The sequence below is a fragment of the Perissodus microlepis genome, chromosome 6, assembly GCF_051167445.1.
Source record: "Perissodus microlepis isolate ML-2025 ecotype Zambia chromosome 6, ASM5116744v1, whole genome shotgun sequence".
In the NCBI taxonomy this organism is placed as follows: Eukaryota; Metazoa; Chordata; class Actinopteri; order Cichliformes; family Cichlidae; genus Perissodus; species Perissodus microlepis.
This window is the reverse complement of record NC_140466.1, coordinates 23,385,982-23,406,381: the sequence shown is the minus strand read 5'-3', so window position 1 is coordinate 23,406,381 and position 20,400 is coordinate 23,385,982. Positions and strand designations below refer to the sequence as shown.

General features: G+C 42.2%; 1 protein-coding gene across 4 annotated transcripts in view; it reads left to right on the top strand.

Moving 5' to 3' along the window:
* Window positions 1-15,852, top strand: part of bnc2 (basonuclin zinc finger protein 2) — a 170,999-nt gene extending 155,147 nt beyond the window's left edge. For 3 of the 4 annotated variants that reach the window (XM_084931552.1, XM_084931553.1, XM_084931551.1), the window contains 2 exons: window positions 113-2,511; window positions 10,488-15,852. In XM_084931552.1, coding sequence (XP_084787678.1) covers window positions 113-2,511; window positions 10,488-11,298 — 3,210 coding nt within the window. In that variant the 3' untranslated portion in view covers window positions 11,299-15,852. Of the gene's footprint in view, window positions 1-112; window positions 2,512-9,321; window positions 9,396-10,487 lie in introns of all 4 variants that reach the window. The other variant, XM_084931554.1, reaches the window with a different exon arrangement.
* The last annotated feature ends 4,548 nt before the right edge of the window (window positions 15,853-20,400 follow it).

The following is a 20,400-nucleotide window of genomic DNA, read 5'->3' as shown; positions in this document are numbered from 1 at the left end:
ATGCTCGCTCTCACAAACTAACCCTTGCTCTGTCTTCTCCTTTGACCACACTGATTATTCACGATCAATAAAGTATTTTTGTCTTCTCTCTTGTCTCTTCTGGGGCATCTAGGATGCTGCAGGCAAGGTGCTGGACCGCTGGACCATCATGTCCAGAGAAGAAGAGATCATCACCCTCCAGCAGTTCCTGCGCTTTGGTGAGACCAAGTCCATTGTGGAGCTGATGGCCATTCAGGAGAAGGAAGGTCAGGCAGTTACAGTTCCTTCTTCCAAGACAGACTCCGGGATAAGGACATTCATTGAAAGTAACAACAGGACCCGTAGCCCGGGGCTCCTTACACATCTGGAAAATAGTAGCCCATCCAGCATCCACCATTTTGAAAATATCCCCAACAGCTTAGCTTTCCTGTTGCCCTTCCAGTACATCAACCCAGTCTCTGCCCCCATGCTTGGCTTGCCCCCCAATGGCCTCCCAATGGAGCAATCTGGCCTGCGGCTCCGGGAGCCCAGCCTGCCAAACCAAGGAGAACAAGTGGAAACCAGCGAGTCAGAAGTGTCCCTATCACCATTCCGCACAGGTCCAAGTCCTAGTCGTGGAGCGCTGGGAGCCATTAACAACAACGCCGAACCCAAGACAGAGCCCAACAACCGGGCATCTCCCATCTCACCAACCCCTTCCACCCAGCAGGCTCAACAGCAGCAACAGCAGACACAGCTTCAGCAGCAACAGCCACAGGGCCAACAGCAGTCCCAAAATCAACCTCAGCAACCTAACAGCTTGAGTGACCACCCGGTCCACCACCATTTCATAAAGGACGAGCAGTCAAAAACAATCACCCATCCTTCCTTTTCCTCCAAGATGCATCGCATGCGCCGCATGGGAGCCACCTCACGCAAGGGTCGCGTTGTCTGCAACTCTTGTGGAAAAACCTTTTATGATAAAGGCACACTTAAGATACATTATAATGCTGTACACTTGAAGATTAAACACCGTTGCACCATCGAGGGCTGCAATATGGTGTTCAGCTCACTACGCAGCCGCAATCGTCACAGTGCAAATCCCAATCCGCGGTTGCACATGCCCATGCTGCGCAATAACCGTGACAAGGACCTCATCCGTGCCAATTCTACCACTGGCACACCTGTCATCTCGAGCACCAAGAACGGTGGTTTCACACTCACTAGCCCTGGAAGGCCACCACTGGGCTTCACCACTCCACCTGTAGACCCTATGCTTCAGTCGCCTCTGCAAAGTCCACTGGTGTTCCCCTCCTTGAAATCAGTGCAGCCAGTTCAACCAGTGCCCCCATTCTACCGAACACTACTGTCCCCTGCAGACCTTGTTAGTCCTCCAGTGTCACTGCCCACCAGCCCCATCATGCCCACCACTACCAACAGCACTACTCTGATGGACCAGCAACAGCAGATCCTGGCTGCTGCAGCTGTGGCCTCTCATAATAATGTTCATGTGTCAGATGTAGGACCCATGTCCCACCGTTTACCAACACCTAGTGCCAATCACGACCTCACCAATGGCAGCAGTGACCCCACGCCCAAAAAGAAACCTCGTAAATCAAGCATGCCAGTAAAGATTGAGAAAGAAGTCATCGATGTGGCTGATGAATATGACGACAAAGACGATGATGACGACGATAACATGCACCATAATCACCACCATCACCAGTCATCTCTTCTTCACAACAATGTCAAAATTAACGGAAATTGTAATAGCAACAACAACAGCGCTAGTGGAAATGGGAACCACAGTGGTGGAAGCGGGCAGCAATCCCCTTCCCAGGATGAGATGAGCCCTGGTTTAGCTCTGAGAGGAATGATGAGACAAAGCGAAGATGAATGCCACGAAGGAAATGGTAGTGACAGCAGAGGTGGAGCTGCTGATCTACGCTGCATGGACAGCTTTACCTCTGAGGATCAGGACCACGAGAGAGACTTTGAGAATGAGTCTGAAAACTCGGATTCAAAGATGTTTTACCGTGATGAGCTGATGGATGTGGAGGATCAGCAAAAGCACAGCAGGGTTGGAAGGAGACTGGAAAAGGAACAAGATGATGAGGGTAGCGAGGAAGCTCATTTGAGAAAGGAAATGGAAGGAAAGGGCAACTCCTCACCTTCCCCTCATCACCCTCCCATCAAGATCAAAGAAGAACTCAACGATCCAACTTATGACATGTTCTGCATGGGCCAGTATGGCTTCTATAATGGGGGCATGGCAGCGGCTGCTGCCACTGCTGCAAGCATGGCTGCGCTTCACGAGAGCTTCATCACTTCGATGGGCTATGGTTCCAGCCCACCCAAATTCCTTTCTTCTCGATCACCAGAGGGAGATCCATGTTCAAGTCCTGACCCCAAGATCTGCTATGTCTGTAAGAAGAGCTTCAAGAGCTCCTATAGCATGAAACTTCACTACAAGAACGTGCACCTCAAAGAGATGCATGTGTGCACTGTGGCTGGCTGCAATGCTGCTTTCCCTTCCCGGCGGAGCAGAGACAGGTTAGTGGCACAACTTTGAAAAGTTACTATATATTTTTTAACATTGGCAATCACAGGTAGGTTGGATTCTTATCATCTAATAATTACCTACAGTAGTACCTACAGTCTAAGGCTTTGTTTTATAAGGATCAAACCATGTTAATTAAAAAGACATTGCTTTAAAATGTAGTTCAGTTGTTGTGAGAGATATTTATTTTCATTTCGTGTTAACATAAGAGTGAAATGCAGTATTTCAGTACTATATGACATTATCCTCGTTGGCCTCCACTTAACATCTGTTCGCTAACTTGAAACTAAAATGGATTCGTGAACATCTGCTCAGTGTCAAGTCAAAGTTTAGAAAAGCAGGAACACATACACAGACATTTAAACACACACTACCTATCAAGCTTCCAGCTTCAGTGTGTTGTTTACCTGCCCTCACTACCTCACCTTGTCACCGGGAGATGAAGGCGCATACATTAACAGACAGCGGTTTGTCAAACCACTGCATTTATTAGCGCATTAAAAGGTGAGGCTAGCTTTACTCACCTGGGCTTGTTAGCACATATCAGTGGCACACATGAACTGTGCATATATGCAGTAGAAACACTGACAGGTGGAGGTACATAACATCACTAGTGTCCTGGTTAAGGAATGGCTCCCAGGAAAAGACATAGAAATCTTTTTTGCAACAACTTTTGAATTTTAAATTTAACGAGTGGCTTTTATATACAGGTTGAAATCATTTTCATTATATGTCTGTGAAGGTTCTCAGTCATCCAGGTCATCGTAGTCAAAGGAGCTTGCAAAGAAAAGCGTCTGGACTTCTTTAAGTTTACTTGAAGACGTTTCACCTCTCATCCGAGAAGCTTCTTCAGTTCTAAGGTCAAATGGTGGAGAGTCCCAGATATAAACCTAGTGGGAGTATCCCCCCACAGAGGGACAAAAGGACCCCCTGATGATCTTCTAATCGCCTGAGCCAAGGTGTGAAACTGGGTGTGGGTCCCAATCAGCCAGAGTTTCGGGTGTGTTCATTGTGAAACCTGGCCCCACCTTATCATGCGAATTCCTGAGGTCAGATGGCCCAGGATGTGAGTGGGCGTTAAGGCGTCTGGGAAGGGATCTCAAAACTGGATTATAGATGGCAGAGAGTTGGTGTCGTAAACCCCCGCCTCTGTTCAAAGATGGTCGCTCACAGTGGACATAGATGGCTTCTTTCACTCCTCTTTCAAACCATCTGTCCTCTCTGTCCAAAATGTGAACATTGGCATCCTCGAAAGAGTGTCCTTTATCCTTAAGATGCAGATGGACTGCTGAGTCTTGTCCTGTGGAGGTGGCTCTTCTGTGTTGTGCCATGCGCTTGTGAAGTGGCTGTTTGGTCTCTCCAATGTAGAGGTCTGGGCATTCCTCGCTGCACTGTACCAAACAGTACCAAACAGACCAAACAGCCACTTCACAAGCGCATGGCACAACACAGAAGAGCCACCTCCACAGGACAAGACTCAGCAGTCCATCTGCATCTTAAGGATAAAGGACACTCTTTCGAGGATGCCAATGTTCACATTTTGGACAGAGAGGACAGATGGTTTGAAAGAGGAGTGAAAGAAGCCATCTATGTCCACTGTGAGCGACCATCTTTGAACAGAGGCGGGGGTTTACGACACCAACTCTCTGCCATCTATAATCCAGTTTTGAGATCCCTTCCCAGACGCCTTAACGCCCACTCACATCCTGGGCCATCTGACCTCAGGAATTCGCATGATAAGGTGGGGCCAGGTTTCACAATGAACACACCCGAAACTCTGGCTGATTGGGACCCACACCCAGTTTCACACCTTGGCTCAGGCGATTAGAAGATCATCAGGGGGTCCTTTTGTCCCTCTGTGGGGGGATACTCCCACTAGGTTTATATCTGGGACTCTCCACCATTTGACCTTAGAACTGAAGAAGCTTCTCGGATGAGAGGTGAAACGTCTTCAAGTAAACTTAAAGAAGTCCAGACGCTTTTCTTTGCAAGCTCCTTTGACCATTTTCATTATACATAAATATCAGCGGTCCATGAATTCATATTTCTGGTGACTGGAAATTGGCCAGTGAACTAATCAACTATATTCACTTGGGCAAGTTATGCACTCATTCAAAATAAAGTATAAAATGACCCTTAAATATAATTCCAACTCAAACAAAAAACTCCAGCATTTTCAGTCTTAACCAGTTGCATGCGTTCATATACTGTATCTTTGATAAAAACCCATCTGCTATATATACCAGGGTTACTCATTCTGTTCTGCAATGGAGATAGTGATGAAAAACGTTATTATCCAGTATCCGCAACAAGTAAAGCTGACTGCAATTGTAAAATTCATTCTTTCCAGAGGGACTTTTACATTTTTCCTCACAGTTTTGTCTCTCTCACACAATCCCTTCATCACTCGCTCTGTCGCTCCACCAAACTCTCCCCTCCTTTTCTACCCTAAGCTGTTTCTGTGGCATCTGTTCTGAGCACTTTTTGTTAATTAGCAGCATGTAAATAAGGCAGGAGATCCTGGGACTCTATTAGAATAGGTGTGAGAGGAGAACAGAGGCAGGAGAACATGAGGCAAGTTAGCGTCCGCAAAGGTGCAAACCTGCTGCTTACCTGATGCAGCTGTGCAGACAGCAGCGAGATGACAGAACGTGTTATCGTAACATGCGTTGCCTCGGTGTGGTGCACTGCCACCAGTGAGTGCGTTAGCTCCCTTCTCCTGCCCAAGGCAGGACTGTTCTGCTGTGCAGCATTTGCACTTTCACACGTTCACACTCTCTTGCACACATAAGGGAATATACAAATAGATAAAAGGAAAAGCATTTGCTCTGATACATATTACATCTAAGTATTTAACCACTTAATGATGCAAAGTGTATGACAAAAACAACCGAGTAATTTATCTGAACTTTCAAAAGCTGAAATAAAACTTCACAGACCTTTTATTAGGGGAATCTAACACAAGAAAATGCTCTGATTTTAAACAGATGTCACAGAAGTAAGCAAAAAAGAAACCGTGCCACTGATAATCTGCAGATATTGCCCAGATTTTTGTTTTTGTTTAGTTGTTTTTTGATCAATAATGTAATTGAATCCCTTCATACTGGAATTTGTTGACACAACCACATAATAGTTTTGACAGCAGACGACAGACTTCTGTGAAGTAAATGAGGTGACAACAGTGAGGAGAATAATGAAAAAAAACAGGAGGAACGCTTGTGTGGGGAAGGTGTCTTTTCACAAATACACAGTTTGATACAAAAGCCTGGGTTGAATTTGGTGCTATAACAAGCTCAAAGATGACTTCACAAAGAAAAGATAGCATCTATATGTGAACTCTTCCCTCTTCCTGTGTCAGAATGAATGTGTGCATGTGTGTGTGAAACAGTTTGACACCAACATATACAGTAAATGTCATTCCAACACATACATATATACGACAGATATCATTTGCAGCAAGTACTAAGTAAAAATAGTGCATCTAAGCCAAGGGTGCACAGTACAGCTGTAGATGTGTAATACACTATTATTTCCATATTTTTCCTGATAGCATGTGAGGCGAATTACTTTGCCGCAGGTTCAAACAGGGAATAAAACAACAGACAGAAGAGCACCGCATAGCTCGAGAAATCCTTGAGCTTTGAGACGAGTCAATACACAAGCCGTGCTCTCATCAGATCTGTCCCTGGGTAATCCTTTAATGACATAATGTATGTTTGAGTTTAATGGTAGCAATAAAACGGGAATATAATTTAGCTGTTTTCATCAGAGCATTTGCTCTGATAAGATTAAGAAACTGCACGTACAAATGTATTTGCTCAAAATAATATCTCAAACATTTATTACTAGTAAATTTAATAAGTCAAACTACATTCGTTCTCCTAATTAGATTTTTTTTTTTTTTTTTATGCAGACACAATCGGTAATAACAATTAATAAGCAGCTCTTTCGGGTGGCTCGCTTTAGACTTGCTAAAACAATACTTAACCCACTGCGAAAAATAAGCAGTGGTTATTTATTTATTGCTTTACAGCAGAGATTACGACATGATACAGCAAAAGGAAAGTCCTCTGCATCTCTGATAAGTCCACTCACCGAGTGAAAAGCCACATGCGCGTAAACGCAGCATCAGACACCAGTATCAAAAGCTTGTGCATCAAAGTAAAGAAGAAAACAGAGGTGAGGTCATTTGATCTGCAGAGTCGATGACACTCAGAGCAGGATTCAATGCGAATGCACCACCACATAAAAACAGCGAGACATACAAATCCACATGAAAACATCCCTGCTCGTGGATGCTGTACATACATATTGAACAGGATCATTTAAAGTGCCCTTGAGCAAGCATGTAATGTGTGTGTTTTTAAGTGTTAAACAGAGCAATATACAGTGCGTGTGTGCATATGCGTGTGCGAGAGTGATTTTAAAGCGGGGTGTTTTCCCTCAGCCTCCTGGCTGCCTGCTGCACGGGGGTAAATGATTGCATATTTATTGTGGGGAGTGAGCAGCGTCGGCATAAGTGTTGAAGAAGCTGCATAATTAACTGCTTGAAAGGCAGGTACCAGTAATCATCACCATTATTAGCCTTTTTAATCATCATTTTTAACTGGTGACAAGATTGCCGTACCTTTCTTTTTTCTTTTTTTAAATAAAAATCATCCCACACTAGTTTTATTTTAAACCTTCACCTGAAACATTTTAACCTGCTCCTTCTTTGTCGCTGCAGCAAGCAGGTGATCTCCCTCGTTCGCATTCCCATGGTGCAACCATGCGCAGCACATGGTCCCTGCATGGGCCACTGCAAATGGAGAGAGTGAAGGTTAATTATGTTGGAGAGTTTCTTTCCTCCCCTCTTCTTCCTCTCTCTGTCTCCCTCCTTTTCCCTTGGTCCCCTCACAGCATGTGGGCCTGGCTCCTCTGCTCCACAATCAGCTTTCTGTTTGTCTCCTTATAAACAAAGGGCATGCTGCTAATAGAGAGAATATGTTAGCAAAAGCCACTTACATTAAACTATCTGCTGAATAAAAAGCTTCAAGCATTACATCCCCTTGGTTTATACTGACAGCTTAATTGTGATTCATTTTGAGGAGAATAAAGGGAAATTATTTTATTCTTAGATGAATAACACAGAGACGCCCATGCAAGCTGACTGTCATCATCAGAACGAGTTCTAAAACTGCAAGCGATTTCAAGCTGAAACATGAACATGTACAATAAATTGTTGTTTTTATCTGGTATCAAATGCATATTTAATTTCCACTCACTCATTTCTTCAGGAATACTCAAAATCATTGTGTGCAGCTTGCGCCGTTCGAGAGGCTGGAGCGGTGCAATATAACCGTGACAGAGAGTGATAAATGTTACTAAAACTCTTGTCCTCCCACTTACACCCAAAACCTCATAATGCACCCCAAATGACAGGAAAGACAAAGAACCACTGGTGCCAGTTTAATACCACTCAGCCTTCTATCTCATTTACACATTATGAGTCATTTAGACAAACATACACACGTGTATATACACACATAAGCGCTGACACAAAAGCAAGGGCAAGGGCCATCAGATGAACCTAAAGATGATTAACGCCGATTGGGACAGGCACACTCTCACTCTGCCTCCTCTGCACAGTCAAAAATGGGCTCTCTGGAGGCCTCCCCCGTCTTTTGGGCGAAGATGAGACTGTCAAATTGGTTTGCAAGCCACATTACTGGCCAACAGGGAGGTGGAGATGGAGGAAGGAGGGAACTGAGGAGTTGGTTTTGGGGGAGGAAAAATAGAGCACAGTGAAGAGGAGTGATGGAGGTGGAGGGACGGAGGGGAGTGGGAAATGGGGCAGAAAGTCTAAATCTGATAAATTAAGGGATGAGGGCATTATGTCCACTGTGTGTGGATTCAGCTGACTTATGTTGAGTATTTAGGGCAAGGAGGCACTGCAAACAAAAGGGTTAAATAATAATGAAGATGAACTTGGCTCTTTTTCTCCTCTACAGTTCTTGTAATTTTGTAAATGGTTACAAATGACCCAACGTGACAGTTTAATTTATTTGAGGATTTCAGTAAAATGGATAAGATTCTAGTGGTAATTGTCAATATTTTTCATTTAACTGCTATAGCTTTAAAGAGATTTGGTGTAGCTAATTTTGCAGTCTACTTACTGCATGTATGACTAGATAGCCATGGTTAATTTAGAGCTTATTAGCAGTGAGAAGGTGTTGTAATACAGATGGAGACATGTTGCAAAGGACCTGCCTACCTGAGCATCATCAACAGCATTCTTAACCTCAGGCTTAACAGAGCAAATCTGTGTGGCCCCTCTTCACATCTCAGTGTTGTTTGGCACCCTTGCACAAACTGTGGCCTTTTTCCAGATTACACTGATCACTGATTACAGCATTTTTTATTTATTTTTTTGCTGTACGCAGAAACACTGTGGTCTCTCACAGACAAACATCCACACATGCGTTTTAGAGACGCAGACACTGAATCACGACGGCCGTATTTTAGCCATTAGTTAAACGCCATATGGGTACAACTGCATATTCAAAGGATAAAAAAAAGAACAAGGGATGTATAAAATCTTTTTGATTGCAGGACGTGGAAAACGGAATATATTTTCTGTTTTTCTACACGCACAAACAGAGATAGGAACGTGCAAAGACGCACACGGTCACACACAGTGAGAGCCACAGCCAATCGATTTGCCACGCTCTCCACAATGCTGACGATGCTCGAGTGGACGGGCTCCTGGTTGCTTGGTTCACAGAAAAGGGTCCCTCAAATGAATGTATTTTTACCTCTTGCAGGACAATGTCGGATAGGGAAGTAAATAATTAAAGGAAAGGGACCCTTTTTGACTGCATCAACCCTGCCACTGCTGGTAAGCTCTACTATCCATTGTGACTCCATTTTTGCCCGTCCTGCTAAGGACGACCTTTTTTTTCCTTTTCTTTTCAATTTTTGTGTTGTTTTACACACATGTGCCCTCCCTGCATGGAAACCCTTCACATTAAAGGCACTGAGTGATTGCATATTTTTATTTTAATTAATTGCTGGCCTGATGTGAGAAGAGAGGCCGTGTGTATGCTATATGATGGCACTGGTAATTGGGTCCTTAAATTTCTTTTCTGTGTTACACAGTTTTATTGTGACGTGTGTGCTGTTGGTCCCCTTTCTCATGGTGTCACTTTGCAACTGTGAAATAGGAGCTTAAAGGGAATAAATAGAATAAAGGGAATACATTTGATTTTCAAGCCCATTTCACTTTGCATCCTCTAGCATGGCCTTGTGTGCTAACTGAAATCCCCACTAATTGTATCCTGGCTTAAGCATGGCACTTGTTACTTGGTTTCCTTCATGAGCTGTAGCACCTTGTTTTTGGGAAAAATGCCCATCTTAATTAAATCCAAGGCTACATAAAGACATGTTCATTGAGGTGCTCGATTAAGCCACCTCCAATAGGGAACGAATGCGATAATCCTGTCAGGGCCTAGTGCTAATATGCTATCCAGTTCCCCTCGATTATCACATTACCACAGCTCGAATCAATTGATAAACTCCCATTCAATATGGTGGAGTATTTAATTGAGTCAGACTCTATTGGATTTGAGGGCTGTGCAGTGCAGACATGCTGACAGTGGTAAACACTAGCAGGATGCTCTCTCTCATTGCTATGTTAGTACACTTTTTCAGTGGAGAGCTATCGGATGGATTTCTGTCTGTGTGCGGGCCTTTTTTTGTACCTTTCCTGACAGAAACAATAATTACAGACAGAGCGCTTCCAAAGATATTGAATCTTCTAAGCTTGGCACCATTTCACAGAAGTAAAATAACTTGTATCTAAAATATGTGACTGTAAATACAAATGCGTGTATTTCAACTGTGTTCCTATTTCTATTTGAGATGTAATCTACATTATTGATACACTGGCAGCATTCTGAGTTATATCTCTAATTGTCCCCCTGCACATTAGGCACAGCTCCAACATCAACCTGCACCGCAAACTGCTGACCAAAGAGCTGGACGACATTGTCCTGGACCCCCAACTCACGCCACTGCCCAAGGACCTGCGAGCTGAGTTACTGGCCAAGATCTACGCTGGACACTACATGGGCTTGGACCCCATGGCCGGCATGGGCCTCGGAGGTGCCAGTCTCGGGCCTGCCGGGCTGAACCACATTCCCCATTCCCCCATGAGCAATGATCATCCTCACCATCCTCTCAACCAAGACTTTCGAAACCACCACACCAACGGCTTCTCTCGGAGCCAGCCAGACGACTACATGGTTTTGGACCTGAGTACCACATCCAGCGTTCAATCGAGCAGCAGCATCCACTCCTCACACGAGTCAGATGAGGGCAGCGATGAAGGCATCCTATTGGATGACCTGGAGGAAGAGGGAGAAGAGGATGAGGGCAACAGCGAGGGAGAGGACTTCTCCCAGCGTGCCATCGGGCGGGCTGATAGGGCATATCGGGATGAGACGAGAGAACTAAAAGATGGACAAAGTGAGGGGTTGGACCCTTCCTCCTCACCATTCCTCCTTTCGTCCTCTGGAGGCAGTAATGGCAGCAGCAGTGGGATCCTCTGTAACATCTGCCACAAAATGTACAGCAACAAAGGGACCCTGCGTGTGCACTACAAGACTGTGCACCTACGCGAAATGCACAAGTGCAAAATCCCCGGTTGCAACATGGTGTTCAGCTCTGTACGCAGCCGCAACCGACACTCTCAGAACCCGAACCTCCATAAAAACATGCCCTTCTCTACAATAATAGACTAAAGAAATGACTTGTCACTCTGCCCTCCTGTCAGAATGCCCGCTACTCCCTTCATTCCTCATCCTTATTCCTCCTCAAATTAGCTTTTAACCCCAGCCCAAGACCATCAAATACAAGCTAAATGCCTGTATGACCGTCCTTTGAACGTCATTGCGAGACATTTCTATCTCCATGTATAACATTAATTGACTCTAAATACAGTTTATTATTGTGTCCTTTGACTTTTCCTTCTTTGGAAGAACAGGATAACACTCTAGAGCATGGAGAGTTGTGTTTTCATAAGCCCCCTCCATCCTTTCCTTTCTAACTTCTCCCACTTTGTGTTTATTTCCATCTCCAAAGGATCCATTCAAACTCTTATTTGTGACTTTGCCTTCAGATATGATAGTATTGAAAAAAAAACTTAAAATGTTCTCGTTGTATTTGTGTAATGATAGCTTTTAAATGAACCCCTTACAAAAGCATGATAGCTTCATTTGTAAATAATGTCCCAAAAGGCTTTTGGTGTAAAAGAGTTGTGTTGATGGTTGTTTGCTTCTTTTTTTTCTCCCTTTTTGGGATTTTATGTTACAGTCCAGTAAAATACTTCCAGCTATAGGCAAGAAAGCGGTAGCATCTTACTAGCTTGACTCATTTATGTTAGCTTCAAAGACACATTTTAAACTGAGTCCTAAGAAAAAAAAATGAATATCACGTGACTTGTTTTATCTACTTGTTAGATATTCAGAGGTTGCCGGCATGCTTTTTTAGGCTCCTACACTGATATCATTCTCTGTATTTCTATTGATTTTTTTTTTTTGTCTGTTATGTTTATGAGCTTTAGTATACCAATTCAGTTTTTGCACTTTGCATCTATACAAGGGGATGTGTAATATTAATATAATGAGGATTTTTTGCAATGCTGAGTTTTAGGTGTTGTTTGGGGTCATCGATGGCTGCGGTGCCAATGGAAGTGACAGTACCTTCAACATTCAACTTGTGCCAGTTTCTTTTTGCACGCGTTTCAATGTCAAACCCAGTTTGATGACAGAAAACATCTCGCCTCCCTGAACAAAACCTGAGATCTGCCCTCATTGCTGAACCATTTATTCAGAAGGTGACAAAAGTGACTTAAAAACAAAACCAGGTTTGATCATTATGAACTGCTGTTTCATAAACACAAGGGAGTAAATATTGATAAAGTCCCTCTTTCCTTAAAAGAAGCAATGTGGGGTTTAACGCTTGCTTTCTGTAGAAGAAAGCATGTTAGTCAGTGCAAGAGCTGGTGTTTGTTCTTACAAAAAGCATCCTAATGGAACATACAGTCCCACAGATTTTTTAAAAAAAAAAAGAAGAGGAAAAACGAAAATAGTCCTTCAACTGTGACCAAAAGATAAGTGTTTGCTAAAAAAGAAAAAGAAAAAAGAAGCTCTTTCAGTGTGACATTGTACTTAAATCATGCCCTGTTTGATTAATATGATGCACTTGAGTCTTAAAACATTTTGCTGTGATATTGCGCCATTGGTTTCCATTGCTGAGCATAAAAATGTTGCCATGTTTTGTTTTGTTTTTTTGGCTGTTAGTTGCACCGATTTGTAACATGTCCATGAGTGTCTTACGGTACAACTATTTCCAGTAATTGGGCAAAGTAGCCAAGGGAAGGGGTATTTATTAGAGGGTGATGTATCTCCATAGAAATGTTTTTTGTCCGCTATATTTTTCTTTGTAAAAAGACAAAAAAGTAGAGATCGTTCCTCAGTTTGACTTATTTCTCAATGTATTAGCAATGCCATGTGTTACTGTACAAGGAGATCAACTCTTACTTGACTGGTGCTACACACAGTGGGAAAATATGTAGTGTTATGCGGTGTGCTGTACAGTATTCACAACACCTTACATCCATAACAGTGCTCAGTTCCACTTATTTCATACTTAGGCCATTTTGCAATACAGACATGACCTATTCTATTGAAATATTTCATGTCTTTTTTAAGACTCCACCCATATGACACATGCAGTTTTTAGTTCTCTCTTCTCAGAGATAAAAAACACGAGACAGAGAGAGCTGAGTCTGATGGAAAGGTTGCGGAGGTGGAAGGCTGACTAGGGAGGAAAGGATGACAGAAACGATCATTAAAAATGTGCTGTTTCTCTGTTACCTGGAGGCGTCCCGCCATTCCTGCTTCTTCTGTCTAATAACTCACTTGTCACTACGTTACACTGCCAGACGCCAAGGTTGCTGACAAGACTGTGACACTGACGGGAGAAAAAGAAGAAAGAGCGTGCTTTGAACAATTTAATTTGACTCATTCACTTAAGTGTAATTCAATTCATCTGATCATTTTCTTTGCACGCTTATTCTTAGTCAAGGTCGCCGGTAATTCAATTCCTTTCTCTCACTCTGTTTTTCTCTTTGTCTGTCAGAGCGTAGGCATTTAACAACCGCCTTACCCATTTCTTCAGTCCGCCACTCACTTACCACCTCTACACGCCACAGCGCAGATCCTACAGGGACACACGCTAATAGTGTATGCTTAAGTTCACTGGACGGCCATGGCATAGGAAAAAGGGATGGGTAATTGCCTGTTTATCCCAAGTGAAGGGAAAATTGAGTACAGGAACCCCTGCCTTCTCCCAGGAGTGGGTTTCACTGAGGCACTTGCTGCCTCATTCACTCATTCAATCCCAGCGGCCCTCACTCTGCCAGAAATAAAAAAGTGCTACTCCAGGAACCCTGCTGACAGCTGTCTCTCTAACACACAACCACACACGCAGATGAAAGTGGCACACACGCAGAAACACAACAAGACCTAGGTGACTTGTTAACCTCTAGTGAAAGACAAAAAAGGGGCATAGAAACATATTCTCACAGCAGAAATGACACACTATTGATGCAAGTTGGAATAAAGTCTAACACAGACAATATGAATCTCCTGAAAACATTATTTTTTTAAGTCTATTTCAGAGGTCAGCAAGCTGACAGACTGATTTGAATTCAGTAGAATCATCAAACATCACAATGTGCTCTTGTCACCAACCTCAGCTTCAGACTAACATGTTCCTTAAGTTCTGCTCTATATTGTCCATTTCTTAATCATCTGTCTCACATACAAAAAAAACTGAACATCAGAAGAAGTTCCCCTAGTACACCGTCCACTAACTACTTCAGGCTCTGTCAGAGTCTTGGATGGTTGCAGCTATGTCAGCAGAGGTTCAAGGGTCATGAAACAGGGCTGAAATAAAAAAAATGCAAATGACTGTGCTGTCCCCAGCTGAACAGATAAGGGCGGGATGCTGGAGAGGGAATTGGGTTTAAAAAGTGGTGAGGCTGGACCTTGCAGCAGTCACTTAACAAAGCAGGGTAAAAAGTTTAAGACAAAAGAAAAAAGCTCCCCAGGACTCGTTGCTAGGTTCTTCTTCATTGCCTGTTGGAGAGCAGTCGATCCACCCCTCTCCTGTACACTCTGCTCTCCTCTCCTTTCTGTCTTCAGAGAAATCCAGTCTTTGAATTTCTTAATTCTTTAACCACATGGGTCTGGGTGCACTGTGCTACCTAGTGGCCATGCTTTGGGACAGCAGGAACACATCACTTAGATTGCTCATCGGCCCAGACCGCTGGAGCGAATCTTAAATATTTGATAAGAGCAGCATCAGTCATCAATTATTCTGCAATTCTACCGAGCACACTGAGGGGGAAAAGGATGGCAAAGGGCGGAAATGCCTGACCCGTTAATCGCTGTCCATTGTGTTCACGTCACAGAGTGATAGAGTAGAAGGTGCGAGCTGAGAGAACGAGCGGTGACAACGCGTGCAACCTGTTCAGTTAATGTAGCTTATGGAACAAAGTGAGGTTAAAATATTTAACAGGATGTCATTAGAAATATGCAGTTAGATGAAAATTACACACACGTGGGTTTGTATAGATGCTTCAGTCTCATGTCTTATGTTCTAAAAAGGATGCCCTCGTTAATTTGAACTGGAACCTGTGAAATGTCAGTTATCCTGAACAAAAAAAAAATGCTGTAAATCCATAAAATGTTGTCCATTGTATTTTCAAATATATTTTACAGTCTTAAAGTATAAATAGCTTGAAGAGCTAGTGAACTTAGATTTTAACTTTCACTTGTTTTTTTTGTTTTTTGTGTGTGTGTGTGTATCTAATGCATTTGTGTCTGTGTCTTAAGAAGCCCGTGTTGCAGCACGGGCACTCAACAGCATTGCATGGCTACATGGTCGCACTGCAAAGAACAAACAGAGCAAAGGAGCTTGTGTCACTTTGGTGTTAAAGTGGTGATTTGGAAGCCTCATGAATACTGTATGTTACCTAAAGAGGTGTTCCCCATTAGCAGACAGACAGAAGGAAAAAAAAAGATCCTTTTTAAGAGACTTCTTTTTCTTTCTTTTAAGCCTTTCTTGTATTTGTTTCTGTATCATAACTGTCTATGGTTTTTGCATAAAATGCATAAGGGTTTTGGGATGTAAATGGAATTTTATTCATATTTTGTCCAAATACCTCTTGTAATTTGTATCAGAATTCTTGTACAATTTTTATATTAAAGATTTATCATTCACTGGCATTTTGTCATTGCATATTTTCAAAGGCGAAGGACGTAGTCTTGTTAAAAATAGTATCATTTTTAAATGATATTAAACAGTTACCTAAAGTAGCTCAAATGAAGCATGCTACAAAGTGAAAAATGGCAGCCCAGAAACAATGTGTCAATCAAGCCATTTTAACAAGACACTGTGATTTCAGCTTTACCACGCTCATTAATTACCCCATGATAAAAATCATTAGGGAAAAGGCTATCTTGACCAATTAGTAGACGATTAGATTAATAGAGTTAAATATGTACGGGCATGAGGAGAAGGTACTGCTGGTGTTAGCAAATTAAGTAAGATGGTCACTTAAAGAGAAAAATAAAAGACACACTGTAGCTTTGTCTGATCATATGCTGAAATTAAATTAAAAGAGAACAGCTGATGGAATTACTAATGGGATGAAATACATAATAGAGCAGCTTAAAACTTAACGTAGAGAAGAATATTTACTTCTGTGAATGTGTACAACAGACAAAAGCAAAACATTTAAATGGCACAGCATTGGATAACCGATAGGAGCACTGGACAAATGCGGCGTTGTTTTGCACAAGCAACCTGTGCTGACATTTTCTGATGTGACCGAGGGTCGAATTACAAATTGATATGAGCTCCAGCAGGGATGTCGTGTTTGCTCTGGTAACCAACAAGAACATAATGCCTCCTCCCTCCCGTCTGTGAAAGTGCAGGAGTGACACAGGCCTTATTGACCTTGAATTAGACACCAGTCCTCTTTGTCACACACCAGCTTTTTGATTCCCTTGCTGTTAATAAGTGCACCACGCACATGCACTTTTCAGAATAATAGCTTTGAAATGTATTGATTATATGCAGGGTTAGTAAGTGATACCCACCTGCTTCGGACAGATATCCACCCATGTTTAACGCACACACACACACGCATGCGGTCCCTTTCTTGGTGATGATCTTTCACCATGTCGCAAAGAGGTCACTAGGCTGACTCCGCTACATAACTGAGCACATTTCCGGGCGCGACAGGCCATCGATTGGCCTGACAAACACAGCAGCCCTCTGCTAACCTTTGAGACGCAGAGACAGAAAGAGAGCCAGGGTGAGCTTAGCTGTGTCTAAACTGTAAAATGTGGAACAGCTGACAAGGCAAGGATGTCCATCACCTCATTTGTCTGTCTGACGATAAAAATTCTGTGATTAGTAATTAGTTAGTCCAGTGTGTAGCCAAATGCTTTGAGATTTCAAAGAAACCAGGCAGACATTTTAAGGCTGACTAAGGTTGACTTTGGTTTTTAAGGGGTTATAAACATGTGCAAACCACATGGATGAATATAAACACTGATTTCTTTTCCAACCACCAAATACCAGAGGAAATTCAAATGACTTAGGTATGACTCTGTGTTTTACGTGTCTTTTCAAAGATGCAATGAAAATTTCTGCATGTAGTTCACCGGGTTTCTGGTTTGTCACACTCGAATGTCTTTGGACTGTGGGAGGTTGTCTAAGATGTCAGAGGGAACCAACCTTAACACAGACAGAACATGCAAACGCCACATATTAAAGGTTTGGTAGAAGAGTCAGGATTCAACAGTGTTCTGGTTGTGTGGCAGCTAGCTGATAGATGATATGTGCACTATCACTGACAGTAACATTCGAGGCAGAAAAATGATGCAGTACAGTTACACGTGTAGCCAAATTGATATTCATGCTTTTATCAGGTGATTGTTTTATATTTATTTATATATTCAGCACTGACATGCTATACACAGAAGATAAAAGAGAAGCCAGACTCACTATCTGTGTCAGGTTGATACCATTTAAAAAGCAGTTCAGGCAACTAAAATACTGTGTTAGACTTAAAATTGGTTCCAAATTTTAAGGTAAGAATAGAATACAGTAGAACCGAATGTGCCTGCTCAAAGAAAGAAATCAGAGTCTGAGCTGTAAACTTAGTAGTAGAATTGTCTTTTCTACAGGGTACATCAACATAGTCCAAAGGAAAACTTTGTGTAAAATGTGTAAAAAATGTGTAAAAAAAAATGTCCTAAAAGACCTATATGATTAATTCAACTTAAGACACACTTAATGATTCTTTTATGGCACCACAGCTGTGCCCATTTTAGTAGTTTGCCTACGGAGAGCCTACAAAGAAAGATTTTCAACCCATGCCAATGTGCTCCTGTACAGTCCTGTGAAAACCCATCAGTGCATAGCGTAGGTCAAATGCTGATTGGCTGACAGGTAAAGAAATGACAGCAGAGTTCACCAAAAACATTAAAGATTTAAAAAAGTACATGAAATGAACAAACTGTGGCTAAAGCAGACACTTTTCATGGTTTTTAGTGCCATCTCAGCTTTGGTATAACTTTGCTCTCTTCTCCACAGGTGGCTGCTTTAACAACAAAAGCACAAGCAAGCATTTCCCACAGAGGACTGGTTGAACCACATACTTTGGGCGCTGCATCGATTTGGCAGCAGATGCTCTCAGCAGCTAGACACGCTGTCCCTAGTTCCTTACGGCCTGCCAGCGCACTGCCAGTGGAGAATGGTGTTGGGCCCAGATGGGGCTCCATACTGATGTAGCAAAGCAAAGACCTTGGAAAGTCATTAACATTCGGCAACTTCAAGTGACCTTAGGTGAAATAGGAGCATCAAGGAAAGCAACTGAAGTGATTACCAAGGACCTCAAATGATCCAGTTTATTAACATATATAACAAGGTGGAAAATAGAGGGTTGTCTAGTCAACTAGAGCCCTGAATGTCCGATCATCAGCGACAAAGTGATGCAGGATGAGCAAATCGCTTCCTCTGTGGATGCTCCTTTCATTCAATTTGGTGAACAAATAACTAACCCCAGTTTCTTTTGTTTTTTTTAAACAATGCAATTTGGTCCTACTCACTTTTAATGCACAACATTAATTATATAATTATTTTGCGTGTTATTGTCCTGATCAGTATCTAATCACTTTGTGGGAGATGGCTGCCCCTCTCTGAGCCTAGTTGTGCTCGAGGTTACATCCTGTTTTGTGCCAAACTCCAAGTCATTTAGTTTATTCTTGGTTTGTGCATTTTGTTTCTTTTAAATTTTTGTTCCACCGCTGGAAGGATGCCTTTTTTTTATAGCTGTGGCTCACCAGTGCGTTGCAATAGCAGGGTTAACTACAGAAAGGGCTTATTTTATTAATAATGTATTTATTCACGCTTAGGTTTTAGAAATATTCATAACTTCTTTGTTTTCATTCAGAAGCTGAGGGTCTGAAAGTGACATTGGCTGGCTGCTTTTGGAATTTTTTGTATGCTGTGGTTAATCACGCACTCCTGGCCTGAACTGCACCTTAGTGTGAGTGTGTTACACCTATGAAATGAACTTGATTCGATTGCATCTCCTCTTGGTAGCCCATCTTTACACTGGTAAGCCACATATGTCGAATGGATTAACAGCTCTGAATCTTTTTCTAAGTAAATGTTAATAAACCAGTTTCTTAATGACCTCACACACACATCTCTAAGTATAATGAACCTGAAGGCCTTTCTGAATGTAACTGTTTCCCAAACAGTTCCCAGGGTTGCACTGTCAGATTTGACCTCTTAGCAGTAGAGGTCTCAAGCTCTCTATCCCCACACCACTGGTGGGTTTTTTTGTTTTGTTTTTTTTTCCCACAATAGAACCAAATCTCCTGCTGGAAAATTTTGGATCCTGACATTCATGTTACTCATGTAACACCCACCTATACTGTTGCAGACCCATGGCAATGGCATAATCCAATGGCAATCATTTCCTACCATAAAGACAGCTGAAGGTTGTGTAAACATGACAAACAACCCAATCAATCAATCAAGGCTTTATTTGCCACGTGCAGGTTGCCCTGCAGTGAAATAGGACCCCCCTATAGTGTAAACATGACAAACAACCCAAGGCTCTGATGAAGCATCCAAACTTCAGAATCTGACGGAGCATCCCGGAGATGCAGTGGAATAGGCCCAATCTACAGAACCCAAAGGATCATCTGCCAGACAACAAAAAACACCTCCACAAGTTTCATATTCATGCCTTGGCCTACAAAATATTTGTCAAGTGGTTTTAACATTGTGGCTGTCACTGTTATAGTTTAAATAAGACCCTATATTGAATGTAATTTTACTTTTTACAGGATGTGAATCCAATACCATCCTGCCATAGCCTTGAAATAGAAATCAATTTTCATTGAGGACTAATTGAAGAAATTAAAAAATAAACAAGTAAATGACCAGAATTTAAAGACTAAAGGCAGAAACCATTTTATATGTCAATGCACACCTGCAAAATTGAAATTTAGAGTAACACACCAACATTTCTTTTTGAAAGCATTATGGAGACTGGGTAATTGTAAGCAGAAACTATTTTTTTATTTATTTAATTTCTTTTGAACTGCTTAGGAAATGTGGAATTAGGGAATGAAATAGATGGCTACTCCTCAATTCTTATAAAAACTCATCTGTGGTAACATGAGCATTGGCAGAAATGGACTGCATACACGTTTAAGACTTTTTACTGAGCCTTATTGATTTGGTTC